At 49.1% G+C, this 18,373-nt stretch overlaps 1 protein-coding gene across 2 annotated transcripts in view; it reads right to left on the reverse strand.

Moving 5' to 3' along the window:
* Positions 1-638: 638 nt before the first annotated feature.
* The window catches only part of LOC101951025 (class I histocompatibility antigen, F10 alpha chain-like), a 105,726-nt gene continuing 87,991 nt past the window's right edge, over positions 639-18,373 (reverse strand). For both annotated transcript variants that reach the window (XM_065576766.1, XM_065576765.1), the window contains 4 exons: positions 5,887-6,162; positions 3,879-4,151; positions 2,325-2,426; positions 639-1,922 (listed from right to left, as the gene is read on the reverse strand). In XM_065576766.1, the coding sequence (XP_065432838.1) occupies positions 1,882-1,922; positions 2,325-2,426; positions 3,879-4,151; positions 5,887-6,162 (692 nt within the window). In that variant the 3' untranslated portion in view covers positions 639-1,881. The remainder of the gene's footprint in view (positions 1,923-2,324; positions 2,427-3,878; positions 4,152-5,886; positions 6,163-18,373) is intronic.

Below are 18,373 nucleotides of genomic sequence, written 5' to 3' on the forward strand. Positions count from 1 at the left end.
GTGCCAGTATAGTCGCAGCACCAGCGCTGGGAGCCACGCTCCCCGTGCTGTTAGCGACGCCCCTCGTGGGGGTGGCTTTTTTAGAGTGCTGGGAGAGCTCTCTCCTAGCACTGGTGACACGATTACACACTGGTACCGCAGCAGCGCTTTAATGTTGTTAATGTAGACAAAGCCTAAGACTTTTATACTGTCTCATAAACTGGGAAATACAACCTAGGTGGAGCTACTATATGGTGGTTGCAGAACAGGTTGTATTACAGAAACCACCTTGGGGCTGCCAACTGATGTGTTAAGACTACTCCTGCCCCTGCTTTCCTGCCCTGGCAGCTTGGGACTTTAGAGCCCTGCCTGGTTCGAGCCAGACCCACTAGCCTGCTGCAAACCCAGACCCAGGTTCGAACCACATCCCTTAACAGCTGTAGGCTTAACTGAAAGCAGTTTACAGAAGTGTTCTAGTCTCTAATACTCAGATTCCCAACTCCCAATGGGGTCCAAACCTCAAATAAATCTGTTTTATCCTCTATAAAGCTTATACAGGGTAAAAACTCATAAATTGTTTGCCCTCTAGAACACTGATAGAGAGATATGCCTGTCTGTTCCCCCCCCCCCCCCCCCCAGGTATTAATACATACTCTGGCTTAATTAATAAGTAAAACGTTATTTTATTAAATACAAAAAGTAGGATTGAAGTGGTTTCAAGTGATAACAGAGAACAAAGTGAATTACCAAGCAAAATAAAAACAAAACACACAAGCCTATGCCTAATACAGTAAAAAAACTGAATACAGATAAAACCTCACCCTCAAATGTTTCAATTATTTTCTATCACAGACGGAATGTCTTCCTAGTCTGGGCACAATCCTTTCCCCTGGTACAGCCCTTGTTCCAGCTCAGGTGGTAGCTAGGGGATTTCTCATAACTGGCACCTCCTTTGTTCTGTTCCACCCCCTTATATAGCTTTGACACAAGGTGGGAATCCTTTGTCCCTCTCTGGGTTCCCACCCCTTCTTCTAAATGGAAAAGCACCAGGTTAAAGATGTATTCCAGTTCAGGTGACATGATCACATTTCACTGTAAGACTTCATTACCCACTTGCCAGCACACATGTATACAGGAGGACTTACAAGTAAAACAGATGCATCTACAAACAATTGTCCTGGTTAATGGGAGTCGTCAAGATTCCAAACCACCATTAATGGCCCACACTGCATAACTACAATAGGCCCTCAGAGTTATATTTCATATTTCTAGTTTCAGATACAAAAATACATTTGTACAAATAGGAGGACCACACTCAGTAGATTATAAGCTTTGTAATGATACCTTACAAGAAACCTTTTGCATGAAGCATATTCCAGTTACATTATATTCACACTCATTAGCATATTTTCATAAAATCATATAAAGCGCAATGTCACAGGGACATGATAACAGTTTTCAAGTGTATAAAAGGTTGTTACAAGGAGGAGAGAGAAAAAAAACTCTCTCAAGCTCTGAGGACAGGACAAGAAGCAATGGGCTTACATTGCAGCAAGGGAGGTTCAGGTTGGGTAGTTAGGCCCTAAAACAAATTGCTTAGGGAGGTTGTGGAATCCCCATCACTGGAGGTTTTGAAGAGCAGGTTAGACAAACACCTGTCAGCGATGGTCTAGAGATGAAACTTAGTCCTGCCCTGAGTGGAGGGGACTGGACTAGATGACCTCTTGAGGTCCCTTCCAGTCCTACGATTGTATGGTACTAGAGCAATAGATGGAGATTTCCTTAAAATTCTCAGTGTAGACAAGTCCTATGAGTGGGAGCGAGGATCTCCTGTCAGTGGCTCCAGGCTAAAATCCACAAGCAAATGCTGATGGCTGTTCAGGGATGGCCACGAGTCTCTTGTCACTTACCCTGAGCTACAGCGTAGCCGTCACCCTTTCTCCCTGCAGAGAAAAGGCAAATTTCAGTGACTGCAACTCCCAAGGCAGGAACCAACTGCAATCGGTGTCCACAGCTCAGAAACAGGGGCCCTGGCCCAGCACAGACCCCTGGCACTCCAGTAATGGACTCAAGGTCATGATCGGCAGGAGAGAAAGACACAGAGTTTCTAAAGATCTCAGCCCACTGGCTGCTGAGCTCTTTGGAAAACCTAACCCCATATAAACTGTAACCCGCACCCAGGTTGCGGGTCTGGCCCTCAAGCAGCTCCCATTGGGGGTCATTAGCTCAGTCCCGCAGTGTGGCAGTTACACCGTACTGACACTGGCTCCTGTACTGCTGTTGCCCTTAGGGGTGTTTGCACGGCCCAGAAAGTCCAGGGAATCCCCCTATCCCAGGCTCTTTACCTGGGCATTTCTCTTTCCAGATGACTACTCCGATTATAACACCAATCAGGACAACTGCAGTGATAACTCCAGCCACAACAGGAATCAGATTGTTATTTGGTTCTGAAAGTGAATGGAGAGAATGATCAATGGGGAAAAATCCCCCACTCCTCCTCCCACCCACCCCCCACACTAAAACCCTCCTTTCATCCGACTGCAGGGATCAGTCAGTCAGCTCCCCAGATCCCACCCCTTCCAGTGCAGCCACCATGCATTACACCCCACCATAGAAAGCCCTGGACACTAGATCCAGCCTCTACCACTTCAATTCATAATAAATATGTACCACTTAAAATAGAAGACTTTTATAACATTAATCAATCCTCATATCTACCTCGTGAGGTCCCTTCCAACCCTGATATTCTATGATAATGGAGTTACAGACACAATGCGTCTTTTGTGAGGGGGCAGGAAGTGAAGAGGGGATGATAGAGATATTTTAATAAAGTCCTTGGTTTATATAAACCTGTTAAACCCCGAGTTCTCTAGACACTTTCAGTTTCCCTAATCAGCTTCTCCTGTTGTCTGAAAGATCCACATAATAATACAGCAAAAAGAAAAAATATTTCTAAGAGATAAGGAAATGTGGTTTATGACACAAAAGTTGGCAGGGGACGTGGTAGCAGGATTATGATGTGAAACCATCTGGTGACTAGATTTCCAGTGCAGGCAGCACTTTTAGAAATTGTTTGCACTTCCAAATGCTGCATTTTTCCACATCCCAATTAACCAAGCAAAAAGATGGCTGGAAGGCAGCTCCATGTGTAATAAATTCTTCCAAGACTTTCTTGTGCTAGGGGCACAGGAGACTCTCCCCCCAATGCAGGGCTCTAATCTGTCTCCTCGCTCCATTCCAAGGCCACACCCTCCCTTCCAGCATCACTGCACACAGAAACAAGCTGCTCCCAACATTAAACCTCTATCTCTGGCCACATGGGCAAGAGTGAAGGACCCCCAGAGCTCTGTTTCTGAGAACCTGCTGAAGTTGACAACAGGCTGGAAGCTGAAGCAAGACAAAGTCTGACTGCAAATAAGGGGTAGATTTGAGCTTCCCCTAGGATGTGGTAAAGTCTCCATCCCTTGGAGACTTTACATCTGGAATGGGCATCTCTTTCTGAAGGATCAGCTCTAGTTTGCCCACAGGATACCAGGTTGGTCCCTGGTGTGATTCCTGCCCTAGGCTATGCAGGAGCTCAGACTGCTCTCTTCCAGCCTTAATGTCTCATGATTAATCTTCCCCCTTCTCCCTTCAGAGACACTGTATTGCTGAGATGTATCCAACAGCCCCAGGGGCAGGAAACTGAAGAGCAAGACATGAGCCCTAGGCACTGTGGGTCCCAACTCTAGCACAAAAACTTTCCTGCAGAGGGACAGAGCCAAAGAGGACAGGGACTCTCAGACCCTGAGGAAATTCCAGCTTCAGCCTATAAATCTGAATGAGAATTTGTCAGGGGTTGAATTTAATGGATTCCCCCTCTCCCACTAGGAAAACAGACAAACACACAAACTCCTTACCCCAGGAGACAGAGAGTGGCTCTAACAGGCTTTCATGCTCCACGTGACATGAATAATGGGCTTTGATCTTGGGGTCAATCTCCATTGTCACCCAGGTCTGGTAGGTCCCATCCCCACTGGGTAGGATGCCTTCAGAGTAGGTCTCTTGCTGTCTGCTCTCCCCATTTCTCAGCCAGGTCACGGTGATGTCCCGGGGGTAGAACCCACTGACCTTACAAGAGAGGGTGGTGAGGCCATGAGATGACCTGTCACTCACTCTAGCTGTTGGGCGCACTGGGAAAAAGAAGAAACTGAAGTTAGTTGTTTTCAAGCTCTAATCCAGGCAGCCTTTGCTGGAGCTTTGCAACATGAAATTCTGAGACCCCAGCAGTGGAAGAGGATGAGAGTCCATGAGACGGAATCCCTCTGATGAGAGAGAACCACCATGTTGGAGGATTTCTGTGCCGAATTCACAGCATCAGCAATGGTGACCCCCAAATCTAGGTCCCTGACCAGATTCTATGACTGTGGAAATCAGAAGTCTCTGCTCCCAGCCACAGTGACACAAGTACCTTAAAAGGCTTCACTAAGCTCCAGATACAGGTGTCACAGATGTCCTTAATCACACGCTACATTTATGCTCATCTCCTATCAGTCCCTGGATAAGAAAGTGTGAAGAATCTTGCCCTGCCCAGGGCTCAAAAAATGAACTAGATAAACTGACCAATTAGAGATGGAAAGGACCATTAAAACAAAAAAATGACACATGGTTGTAAATTGCCCGTCAAACTAGCTAATATTAATTGGCTAATTTCTTGTAGGTTGTTACCAAAACTATTTGCCCCAGTACTATGGATTTCAAAAGGATTTACACATGTTGAAAAATCAGTTTCTCAGCACCTTGGCATGGAAATACACATTACACTGCTGTGTATGGCTTTTTCTTCTTGATATTTGTAAAGATGGCAAAGGACAAGATAATGTTCTGCTGAGGTTTGTGAGAGAAATAAGCAACTAGTATAATTATTGCAAAAAACTAGATACAAATTTCAAGTAACCTTGAACAGCAAGTGCAAACTGTTTGGGAATGGAAAGATTAGGGTGTGTAATGATGCTAACTAATTTGGAAAATGTGTGTCCATGGTAACAGACAAGGTACATACATCGGTAATAGTGAGTTAACATTTTGAAGCAGACTACGCTGCAGCTGTCCTCCTGAGTCAGAGTGGTAAAGCATTTAACCTCTTCCCTTCTATGTTTGTGCTGATTAATCTTTAACTAAAAAGCTTTGGTAATAAATTTGACTGAGTGTGATTATCTGATGTCTTATTGATAAAAGAATCACCTAATAAGTATGAAAGTGTTGCAGCAAAGGTAGGCCTTGAGGGTGAAAACCTTTAACAAGGGGAGCCTTCTTCCAGATTGGTATGGGGAGGGCAATTCCACATGTAGGGGATGGCATGGAAGAAAGCACATAGATGAGTGTGCAAGAAGTTTGGACAAAGAGGCACAAGGACAAAACTACCATCATTGGTGGAACACAGGGGCCGGGGGGTAACAAGAAATATGATGGTACAGACAGTGAATGAGGAAGAATGACATGGTGAATGAAGCTGGTGTCCATAGAAATGGTGGCACTTCCATAATCAAAGTTCAGTGGAGCTTTCTCTACAGAGTCTATTTTTCAGAGTGCTCTAGCATGCACATGCACAGGCAGATTGCCTTGATAACACTGCGTCACACCAGGGGAAGAGGTAGAATTTGGGCTCATTTGGTCAAACAGCTCTGGAGATGCAGCCTCTCTATAGTGAGCTGCTTTTAACATTTTCAATTTCTGATCTTTTTTTCCACCAGAGCTTGGGGGGGGGGGGAGGGGAAGAAGAAAGAGAGGAGTTGTTTCCCCACCCATCCCTGGTGCAAGGTTCGCTGAACGCCCCCCTATCCCCCTTCTCCATTTTGGAACTGGGGCTGGGGAATGGAGATGTAACTTGTAGTGACCTCCTGGGTGGGGCTTGTCCCCCTGCCTTACCTTTCCTCTGCAGAGTCTCCTTCCCATACTCTAGAGCACTTCTTAGCCAGGAAATACATTCCTCCTCCATGTAGTATTTCCACTCCTGGTTGTCACGTATTTCAGCATCCCATCTTCTCTTGGTGATCTGAGCCCCAATATCTGCTGCTACCCAAGTCATGGTCTCCTTATGGAAGGTAAGAAAGTCTCGTCCATCATATGAATCCTGGTAAATCCCCTGAATGACGTCGTTTTCCCGGAGATCACAGCCGTGTATCATCTGGATAATGTGAAACCCTGAAACACAGCTGAGGGTCAGCAGCAGCCTCTCTCTGAAAAATCTCACCAAGACCCCACTGCAGGTAGCCCAGTGGTTCTTCTCCTTGCTACTGGGCCCTCCCTCCCCTAAGAAATGGGGTTCCCACTTAAGCTGTTGGGTCCTAAACCCTCCCAGCTCATTTCAGGAGGGAACCCAAACCTGCAGGGGGCGCCCTCATCATCTGTTGGGTCTTTGTACACTAAAGACCCCCCAACTGCATAGAGCTCACAACCTTCAAGGAGTACCTCACTGCTGCTTGTTCTTGTATGTTACCTGCAGGGGGTGCAGGGTGGCACGACCCCAAAGGGAGTACTCCAGATATTGCAGGGGTCTATCCCCTCCAGCTCTCTTCTGCTCTCTGAGGATTCCCCCAGTTCTGGTAGTCAGGGTCATTTTAGGGAAAAAGAGGGAGTGCAGAGTGTCTGTACCCCACTCTCTCCTGCTCTGGTTGTATTAATTTTGCAGGGTCCTCAGGGTCGCTTGGTCCCCCACCTCCTCCCTTCACAGTACACCCATGTCTCTGTGGGGAGTGGGTACAGGTCTGTCCCCCACACTAACCTCTGCTCTGGTTTAATGACATCACAGAATCCCCAGGGTCACTCTGTTTCCTTGCCCCATCTTCCCCGTGCCCCCAACTCAATCTAGGAACAGCAACGAACCGACTTCAGATGCTTGGCCTCTTTTTCACATGGCCACTGTCTCAAGGTGATTCCCTGTAAGGATCAGGCCATTGACGGCCCTTAGTTCAGCTGGCCACCATTTTCCCCACAGCCAGGCTAATCTTCACAACAACAGTCACCATTTCCCACACAACCAATAGCAGACACAGTTAATACAGCCACCCCTGGGCTGACAGGAGGCAGGGAGGGAGACTGGGGGTGGGGGGGGGACAGGAAGGAGAATTTAGGGGAGAGGGAGGGAAGCTGTGGTGAACAGAGAACACTGTGGGGATCACAAGGAAGACTGAAATGTGTTGGGAACAGATCAGACCCCTAGCTTGGCAAACAGGACAGAATATGAGCCAGTGAGACTCAGGGTCCAATGACTTGGACGAGGTCTTTCTCTCCAAAGGCCTCAGTCAGAGCAGTGAACCCCTAGGTTAGAGCCCCCCTCACTTACCCTTGGCTGATATGTCAGAGCACTACTTCCTTGGTCATTTGGCCCTAGTCTACACTACAGGGTTAGGTCGAATTTAGCCGCATTAGGTCAATTTAAAAATGACTGCGTCCACACAACCAACCCCGTTCCATCGACCTAATGGGCTCTCAAAATTGACTTCTGTACTCCTCCCCGACGAAGGCAGTAGCACTAAAATCGACCTTGGGTCAAATTTGGGGTAGTGTGGATGCAAATTGACCACATTGGCCTCCAGGAGCTATCCCAGAGTGCTCCATTGTGACCGCTCTGGACAGCACTCTCAACTCAGATGCACTAGCCAGGTACACAGGAAAAGCCCCGGGAACTTTTGAATTTCATTTCCTGTTTGGCAGCATGCCAAACTCAGCAGCACAGGTGACCGTGCAGTCCCCCCAGAATCGTAGAATGTTTCTACACTCCCCCTATCATCTCTGTCCCTGAGGTTATTGCAGATTAGAAGGCAAAAAAAACACACTCGCGATGACATGTTTTCCGAGCTCATGCAGTCCTCCCGCACTGATAGGGCACAGCGTAATGCATGGAGGCATTCAGTGGCAGAGGCCAGGAAAGAATTAAGTGAGCACGAAGAGCAGAGGCAGGACGCGATGCTGAGGCTAATGGGGGAGCAAACAGACATGATGAAGTGTCTGGTGGAGCTGCAGGAAAGCCAACAAGAGCACAGACCCTCCCTGCATCCACTGTATAACCGCCTCCCCATGTTCCATATCCTCCTCACCAAGATGCCCAAGAACACGAGGGGGGGGGGGGGCGGAGGCTCCAGGCACCCAGCTGATCCACTCCAGAAGATGGTCCAAACGACAGAAGGCTGTTATTCCAACAGTTTGATTTTTAGTGCTACAATAAGCAATGTGGCCTTGTACTTTCCTTCTCCCCCACCCCACCCAGGCTGCCTTGTCCGTTATCTCTTTTTTTAATTAATGAACAAAGAATGCTTGGTTTCAAAACAATAGTTACTTTATTTTGAATGGGGGAGGGTGGTTGGCTTACAGGGAATTAAAATCAACAAAGGGGGCAGGTTTGCATCAAAGAGGAAACACACACAACTGTCACACCAAAGCCTGGCCAGTCATGAAACTGGTTTTCAAAGCCTCTCTGATGTGCTCTTCTAATCGCAACCAGCCTAGTCAGCAAACAGCGCCAGCGAGCTTTTAAACGTCCAAAAGCACATTCCACCACCATTCTGCACTTGCTCAGCCTATAGTTGAACTGCTCCTTACTACTGTCCAGGCTTGCTCCCATGGCTCATGAAGGAGTAGGCTGGGGTAGGTGTGACCACATGGTGCCGCCAGCTGGGAGAGCAACCTGAGGCAGAAGCCTCCAGCTTGCATGATATTCCAGGCAGGACTGAATCTCCATGAAATGAAACTTAAAGAAGAGAATGACCTGGAATCACTCCCATTTGGTGCTCTAAGAGGAGGATAGCCATGTCCAGACACCCCTGACAGACCTCACTGAGGTCTGCTAGGAGCACCCATGTCTGCCCAGGCACCCCTATCGACCTCACCTAGGTCAATCAGGAGCACCCAGGAGACTACGATGGCTAGCAGTCGTATTGCACCGTCTGCTGCCGTGAAGGCAAGGAACTGCTGCTGTGTAGCAATGCAGTACCGCGTCTGCCAGCAGCACCCAGGAGACGTATGGTGACGGTGAGCTGAGCGGGCACCATGCTTGCTGTGGTATGTCGTCTGCACGGGTAACCCAGGAAAAAAGGCGCAAAATGATTGTCTGCCGTTGCTTTCACGGAGGGAGGGAGACCTGACGACATGTACCCAAAACCACCTGCGACAATGTTTTTGCCCCATCAGGCATTAGGAGCTTAACCCAGAATTCCAATGGGCAGCGGAGACTGTGGGAACAGTGGGATAGCTACCCACAATGCACCACTCCGTAAGTCGATGCTAGCCATGGTAATGAGGATGCACTCTGCCGACTTAAAGCGCTTAGTGGGGACATTTGCAATCGAATGTATAAAATGGTTTTCTAAAAAACAAAAAACCCCCGTCTTCTATAAAATCAACCTAATTTTGTAGCATAGACATACCCTTGCTGTGCAGAGCAGGAGAAGAGAAAGTATATTAGCATCTCTCACAAGACAGGGTTTCAGCATAGTTAGTAGATACGGGGGACTCTTATCCAAAGGGAACAGTCATCACCTCACTCTGCCCTAGCAATGAGATGGTTGGTGCACAGATCAGTCTACAGTGCAGCTGCCCTGGATTTCCATTATTCACATGCAAAAAAACGTTACCATTGTAGGGGGGTCAGCACTGCTTTGTGCTCTTCATGCCTCTTCAGAATGGGAGCACTGAATACTCAACATTCAAAGGCTAGCAAACTAGGAGATGCTGGGCTAAGGATACTCCTGCCAAACAACCTCAACTCCGCCCCCTTCGGTCTGTGCCCAGAGGGGTCCCTCAAAGCAGACCACAGACTTCACCCTCACCCCCTGCCAATGAACAGCAATTCCCGCTTTAATCAATGGCACTGCACAGAGCAGTGTGGACGGTGTGAAGAGGAATGCTGATTTGGGGTGGTGCTGGGCACACAGACCATGGCAAGTTTGGTTTGGCCTGGTGCTGTTCTACTTCCTGTTCCTATTCCCAGACCCACTGGGGCAGAGTTCGTGTTGTGTGGGAAGCATCATTCTACCTCTGCACATCCTGGTTTGCCAACCTTTGACTTCTGGGAATTAAACACACTGTAGCAAAGGGGCGTGGCTTCCCTCAGAGACTAAGGGCGAGGGAGGCCCAGACATCGGCTGCCACGCCGGAAGCAGAAGGGCGGGACAGGAACTGGACATACAAGACGCAGGCCCTGCAGCTCAGTTGAGCAAGAGTTGTTGAGGAATTCACACGCTTCCAGACCGCTGCTGGAGCCCTTGGAAGACTTCTGGTACCTTGGGTGCATCCTTGGGAGCACCTGGCCTCTGAATATCAGACACCCAAAAATCACTAATCACTTTTAGAAAAATGTAGGCCAAGGGATTAATACAATTTGGTGTCACAGCCATAGATGAGAGCCAAGCCCACTAAGCTCTGTCCCTGAACTATGCCCCGGGTTTGGACAAAAACCAGTTACTAACCTTCCTGTGACGGTTGTTCTTAGAGATGTGTTGCACACGTCCATTCCATGTTAGGTGTGCGTGCCCTGCACACAGCTGCCGGAAATGTTTTCCTCGGTGGTACCCCTCAGGTCAGTTCTAGTGCCCCCTAGTGCAGTGCGCTCATGTCGCAGTATGAGGGGACCGGTTGACCTTGCACCTTCTCAGTTCCTTCTTGCCAGCAACTCCAACAGAGGGGTAGGATGGTGGCTTGTGGAATGGACGTGTGCAACACGTCTCAAAGAACAACAGTTACAGAAAGGTTAGTAACCATTTTTTCTTCTTCAAATGCTTGCACATATCCATTCTGTGTTTGGTGACTCCCAAACAGTACTGGAAGAGGTGGGCTCAGAGTTCATGGACACATGGATTACAACACTCCCCAACCAAACTCAGCTTCATCTCTAACTTGCTTGGTGGCGGCGTAGTTGGAAGAAAAAAATATGTACTGATGCCCAGGTCACCTCTCTGCAAATGTCCTGGATCGGGCCTGGGCCATGAACACCACTGAGGAAGCTTGAGCTCTCACAGAATGGGCCGGCAGGAAGGCAGGTGGTGGGATACCTGCCTGCTCGTAGCACATGTGAATGCACAACGTGATCCAGGATGAAATTCTCTGAGCCTTTCATCCTATCAGCTACTGCCACAAAGAGCTGCGTGGATTTACGGATTGACTTTCTATATAGAACACTAGGATGCCCTGCCTAACATATAGAGTATGGAGATGTCATTCCTCCTTACTCTTGTGTGGCTTTGGGAAGAAAATGGGCAGGAAAATAGCCTGATTACTATGAACTGTGAGACTACTTTTGGGAGGAACACGGGCTGGGGGCGACATTGTACCTCGTCCTTAAGGAACACTGTATATGTAGGTTTAGACATAAGTGTGCTCATCTCCGAGACCCTCCTGATTGAGGTAATTGCTATCAGAAAGGCGACCTTCCTGGAAAGGTACAACAGAGGGCACAATGCCAATGGCTCAAAGGGAGGCCCCGTGAGCTCTGACAGGACCAGGTTTAAGTCCCCAAGGGGGATGGGTTCCCAGATTTGCGGGTAAAGTCTTTCAAAGCCCTTGAGGAAGTGAATGGACATTTCATGTGGAAAAAAAACTGACTGACCATCCACCCCACCCAGCAGGGGGTAGAATGCTGAGATCACTGCTAGGTGTATCTTAACAGATGAAATCGCTAGATCTTGCTGTTCCCAGACTGTTCTGGAGTAGCTGCTTCATTTGAGAGAAGCCTCAGTAGGTGAGAGGCAGGGGTGCCGGAACAGGTGGACTAAGGGGCCATGGCCCTGCCACTTTAGCAGCAGGTGAGAGTGGGGGGGGGGGCACGTCAAAAGGGGAAGAGGCGGAGTCACAGTTTCAGCACTGGGGGCCCCCCCACTCATAGGGAGGTTCTGGCACCCTGGTGAGAGGCCTTGCTGGGGAGACCAAATGGAGAAACTCTTCCACTGGTAAGTAGCTCTGGTAAATGGTTTCCTACTGCCTAGCAAGACCTAGCAGACCTGCTCTGAACAGGCCAGTTCTGCAGGTTTAACCATGGAGCTGTCAGACAGATGGAGCATTTGGCCGTGATCTTGCGAGATCAGGTCCAGAAGGGGAAGGAGCGGCATTGGAGTTGCTACTGACCGGTCTAGAAATAAGCCAAACTAATGCCGACGTGGCCAGGCTGAGGCTATGAGAATAACCTTTGTCCTTGACCTTCAGCAAAGACCTTGTGCACAAAAGGAATGGGGGTGGGGGGGGGGGTGGGAAGGCGCAGAACAGGTGCTTTCTCCAAGGGAGTAAGATGGCATCTGGGAGCAAGCCCAGGTTGCAGTCACGCAGACAGCAGAACTGCTGACATTTCCTGTTCTGTCTGGTTGTGAACAGGTCTATGAGAGGAATACTCTGCCACTGGAAAATGGTCCTTGTTACGTCGGGGCATAGGGACCATTCGCGGTGAGAAGAGCTGATCTGCCAGCTCCTTCTGGGCTCCCAAAATGTAAGAAGCTTCGAGGTGGATCGAGTGCTTTATGCAGAGCTCCCACAAGCGAATGGCTCCTGACACGGGGGGAGAAGAGCAGGATGCTCTCTGCCTGTTGATGTAAAACATGGCTGCCATATTGTCTGTAAGAACTCGCACCACCTTGCTTGCGACATGGGGTAACACCTGACGTGCTAGGCAGACCTTCCTGAGCTGACGTTTATCCGTAGCAAGAGTTCCTGCTAGGACCACTGATCTTGTGTCCTGAGGTGCCCGAGATGGGCAGGCACTGTGAGCACTGAGTCCAAATGATGGCTGTTTGGCCAGTACACTGAGGCCAGCCAAGCCTGAAGGGGTCTGAGGTGCAACCTCGCACACCACACCACGTATATGCACGTGGCCATGTGACCCAACAGCCTGAGTGGGCCTTGACCTGTGACAACACTGACTGGAAGTGGGTTTCTGGGAGGAAGGCCCTGGCCTGGGTAGAATCGAGCACCGCTCTGCTAAACTCTATCCTCCGAGCCGGGAGGAGTGTTGACTTCTGCTCGTTTATCAGCAGGCCCAGTGCTCGAAAGGTTGCTTGGACAAGGTGGATGCGGGCTTTTACCTGGGACTTGGACTGGCCCTTGGCCAGCCAATCATTGAGGTATGGATACACCTGCACCCCTCACCTTCTCAGGTAGGCTGCCACTATTATCATGCATTTCATAAAGACATTTCATTTCGTTTGGCTGCTGACAGGCCGAACGGGAGGATGGTAAACTGGTAATGAGCCTGGTTCACAACCATCCTGAGAAACCTTCTGTGGCCTCGGAAAATAGAGATGTGGAAATAGGAATCTTTCAAATCGAGGGCGGGATACCAGTCCCCTGGATCCAGGGAAGAAATGATGGAGGCCAGGGAGACCATATGGAACTTCAACCTTTTAAGGTAACAGCTGAGGCATTGCAGGTCTAGAATGGGTCAGAGATGCCCTTTGACCTCCGGGATTAGGAAATAACAGGAGTAAAACCCTTTCCCTCTTAAGTTCCGAGGCACTTCCTCCACGGCTCCTACCCGGAGTAGGGCTTGCACCTCCTGGGCTAAAAGTTGCTCATGAGAAGGGTCCCTGAAGAGGGATGGGGATGGGGGGGTAGGAGGGAGGCATGGAACCCACTGAAGCATATAACCCCCCTCCACCACACTCAGCACCCAATGGTCTGAGACAGGGGTCAGCAACCTTTCACAAGGGTGTGCCAAGTTTTCATTTATTCCCTCTAATTTAAAGGTTTTGAGTGCCAGTAATACATTAACATTTTTATAAGGTCTCTCTCTCTCTCTCTCTAATATAGAACTAAACTATTGTTGTATTTTTAAAATGTTTAAGAAGCTTAATTTAAAATTAAATTAAAATGCAGATCTTATCAGTTTAGCGTGATCCTTGCCCTTGCTTTTCCTTGCTGTTTTTTCTAATGTCTGGCACGTATTTGGATAGTTTGAGCTGCACACGGGCTTCTGAGTGATCAGTTGTTAACCAGCTCCAAGAGGGACAGAGGACAGATTTCATGTGTGAAAATACCAGTTCACACAGGTATGTGGATCCAAATGCTGAAAGCATTGCAAACGCAATTTTCTTCAAACAGTTAAATTTCACTGGCAGGGACGTCCAGCTGGCCCCCCATGATCTCCCTCGGTAGCTTTAAGTGCACTCCGCAGATCTCCAAACTTTGATGCCCACAATTAGGAGCTTTTTAACTGAACGAGCTGCATTTCAAAATCAACACCCATCCACTGAAATACAGACAAATCCAAGTTGCTTTCGATGAACGTTTCAGGTTTAATTAGAAAAGAAAGCACTGGGCCAAATTGCTGGAAATCTTAAAATCTGTCAGGAAATTCTGATTCCAGTACTTGCATGTACATTCCAATCTCATCGACACTGACAGTGCAACATGTCAATAGCTCTTTTATGTGTTGGAAGTAGCGGAAAGTAGAAGCCTGAATATCCCCAGAAAAAACTGCTAGTTTTACAACAAATGCCTTCCAGGTTTCATAAAGATCCAGAACCGTTTTCCCTGCACCCTGGAGATGGAGGTTGAGTTCATTTAGGTGAGCGGTGATATCAGTTAGAAACATGAGCTTACACAGCCATTCGTCATCATCCAGTTTGGGGTAGTTTTGTCTTTTCGGACAAAAAGGCGTTGATTGCATCAAAACAGTTTACAAAGCGCACCAAAACCTTGCCATGACTTAGCCACCAAATGTTGCTGTGAAGTGGAATGTCATTATAAGCACTCAAGTATCAGAGGGGTAGCCGTGTTAGTCTGGATCTGTAAAAAGCAACAGAGAGTCCTCTGGCACCTTTAAGACTAACAGATGTATTGGAGCATAAGCTTTTGTGGGTGAAATCCCACATGCATCACTTCCAATACATCTGTTAGTCTTAAAGGTGCCACAGGACTCTCTGTTGCATTATAAGCACTGTCCATCTCTTCTAGCAGTGCTTGAAACTGTCTGAGTCAAAGCAGATTGAGCAACAAGGACATTCACAATTTGCACCACTGTATTCATCACATTAAGCAGCTCTGAATTAGAAATTTTAGCACACAGGTTTTCTTGATGGATGATTCAGTCAAATTTCACTGTCGGGCGGCCAATCTGATCTTTAAGTAACTTTACAAATCCCTTCTGTTTTCTGACCATGGCAGGAACACCATCTGTTGTCACGCAAAATATTTTGCTAATGTCAATTCCTCGTTCTTCAAAATGGTTTACAAAAGTTTCGCTATATCTTCCCCCTTTGTTGTGCCATGCAGGGGTTTTAGGCAACAAAGTTCCTCTTGGATTTCATCTGAAGCACAATAACTTGAGACAACTGCCAAATGTGGAACGTCGTTTATATCCACAATCACATCAACTGCAACGCTAAACACTGCTGTGTCTTTTAATGCAGTCGTCTGCTTTTCGTTAACGTTTTCTGCCATTTTGCTTACGCGTCTCTCAACTGTTCTAGCAGAGACAGGCAGTTTTTATTCTAAATACTGTGACAAAGTTCCTCCTCTATTTTGGTGGGTCCTGCGCTTATTGGCGGATTTTCTTGCCTTAGAGATTCACCATGTGGGTTGGGGAACAGCCCAGAAACCTTCCCCTCTGGAAGTACCCACAGTCCAGGTCAATTGGGAGGTTTGGGGGGGAACCCGGCCTGCCCTCTACTCCGGGTTCCAGCCCAGGGCCCTGTGGACTGCAGCTGTCTATAGTGCCTCCTGTAACAGCTGCATGACAGCTACAACTCCCTGGGCTACTTCCCCATGGCCTCCTCCAAACACCTTCCTTATTCTCACCACAGGACCTTCCTGCTGGTGTCTGATAATGCTTGTACTTCTCAGTCCTCCAGCAGCACACCCTCTCACTCTCAGCTCCTTGAGCCTCTTGCTCCCAGCTCCTCACACTCGCACCACAAACTGAAGAGAGCTCCTTTTAAAACCCAGGTGCCCTGATTAGCCTGCCTTAATTGATTCTAGCAGCTTCTTCTTAATAGGCTCCAGGTGTCCTAATTAGCCTGCCTGCCTTAACTGGTTCTAGCAGGTTCCTGATTACTCTAGTGCAGCCCCTTCTCTGGTCACTCAGGGAACAGAAAACTACTCACCCAGTGACCAGTATATTTGCCCTCTACCAGACTCCTGTACCCCCCTGGTCTGGGTCTGTCACAATACACATCTTTATTTGGCAAATTTTTGAACAAAACCTCCGAACTGATGAGAAAAAAACTTTTATATATTCCCCATCTGTAAACGGCTTTCCATTTTTTGGAATGCACTGTGCAATTTTGTAACTTCCTTCTGTGGCTTGATTTTTACGTACATGTAAGCATTTACAAACACTGCTTTGCTTCTTATATCCTGCTACTGGGTCTTTGATTGATTCAGTCTTGTCTGCTTCGTCAAGAAAGGTTCTCATGCTTCGTTTGAAAAAGTCGAACACTTGATGTGCAACAAACACTTTCACAACAGAAAGCACAAACAGCACAGTCCTTCTTTTGAATAAATTCAAATGTGTCTGTCCAAGAAGGCTGAAATGACGGACATCTAACTTTGCTTTCTTAGGAGCTGACATTTTGTCAAATGTACCCCATAACTTACAGTGGGGAAAAAAATCACGACAGATGGCACACAAGTCAAACCCAGTGTGCTGTTCCACGTGACATGATAGTGATGTAAGCAGCAAGTCAGGGCTTAAAAATATCCTAGAACTCATAGACTTTAAGGTCAGAAGGGACCATTATGATCTAGTCTGACCTCCTGTACAACGCAGGCCACAGAATCTCACCCACCCACTCCTGTAACAAATCCCTAACCTATGCCTGAGTTACTGAAGTCCTCAAATACTGGTTTAAAGACCTCAAGGTGCAGAGAATCCTCCAGCAAGTGACCCATGCCCCATGCTGCAGAGGGAGGCGAAAATCCTCCAGGGCCTCTGCCAATCTGCCCTGGAGGAAAATTCCTTCCCGACCCCAAATATGGCGATCAGTTAAACCCTAAGCATGTGGGCAAGACTCACCAGCCAGCACCCAGGAAATAATTCTCTGTAGTAACTCAGATCCCACCCCATCTAACATCCCATCACAGGCCATTGGGCATATTTACCTGTTAATAATCAAAGATCAATTAATTGCCAAAATTAGGCTATCCCATCATACCATCTGTAGTGAGTCGGTGTGGCTCCCCTCCTGCCCAGAAGAGGGAGCCCACGTGCAGGCACCAGAGTGGGCGGGACCACCACCGCCTGTCCCCGCCCCCCGGAAGTCAAGGGGCGGGACAGGAAGTATAAAGGCCGGCCGCCAGAGCTCAGTCGGCGGCCAGCCACCACAGGGAGCAGACGTGCGGCCGGGAGCTCCCGGCCAGGAGACCGTGGAAGACCAAGGCCTGGACCCTAGCTGGCCCGAGCTACCCCGGGCCCGCTACGAGGAGGAGCCGCCGGAGCCCGTTCACGCCCGCTACTGGGAGAATCCCTGGGAACCGCACCCCACTAACCCTGAGGGTGAGACTGGACCCGAACCCCTTCGCCCCTGCTGCTATCCAGAGGAGCCGCCTGAGGACCACTGGCCGGACTTCCCAGCAGAGCTACCAGACTTGCCGCCGAGCCCGGGCAGAGAGGAGCCCATGCAGGTGGACTGGCCCGATCCCGGCGCTACGAACGAGGTAGGCTTTGAGGGGGATCACGGAAGTAGCCCGGGGGTAGCCGACCCTGGTCCGGCTGCAACTGAGTGTGAGCCTATGTCAGTGTGTTGCGGTTTGGATACCCCACTGACCAGCAGCGGCAGCAACCGCTGTTAGGGCCCCGGGCTGGAACGCAGTGGAGTGGGTGGGCCTGCGTTCCCCCCTGCCACCCTCCGCTCACGGGTGGCAGGCTTCCCCCTCACCCAGCGCTCGGCTACAGAAGGCCTAGGCGTACCTTATCTGAACTATTTGCTCGCTCAGCCCTGCAACAAGGGCCTGAGCCTACTGTGTTTGCCCCGCCCTGATCCAGGGCCTGGGCTCTGAACTATTTGCTCGCTCAGCCCTGCAACAAGGGCCTGAGCCTACTGTGTTTGCCCCGCCCTGATCCAGGGCCTGGGCTCTGAACTATTTGCTCGCTCAGCCCTGCAACAAGGGCCTGAGCCTACTGTGTTTGCCCCGCCCTGATCCAGGGCCTGGGCTCTGAACTATTTGCTCGCTCAGCCCTGCAACAAGGGCCTGAGCCTACTGTGTTTGCCCCGCCCTGATCCAGGGCCTGGGCTCTGAACTATTTGCTCGCTCAGCCCTGCAACAAGGGCCTGAGCCTACTGTGTTTGCCCCGCCCTGATCCAGGGCCTGGGCTCTGAACTATTCGCTCGCTCAGCCCTGCACCAAGGGCCTGAGCTAACTGTGTTTGCCCTGCCCTGATCCAGGGCCTGGGCTTTGAACTATTTGCCCGCTCAGCTCCCTGCAAACAAGGGCCTGA

The sequence above is a fragment of the Chrysemys picta genome, chromosome 23 (assembly GCF_011386835.1).
Source record: "Chrysemys picta bellii isolate R12L10 chromosome 23, ASM1138683v2, whole genome shotgun sequence".
NCBI lineage: Eukaryota > Metazoa > Chordata > Testudines > Emydidae > Chrysemys > Chrysemys picta.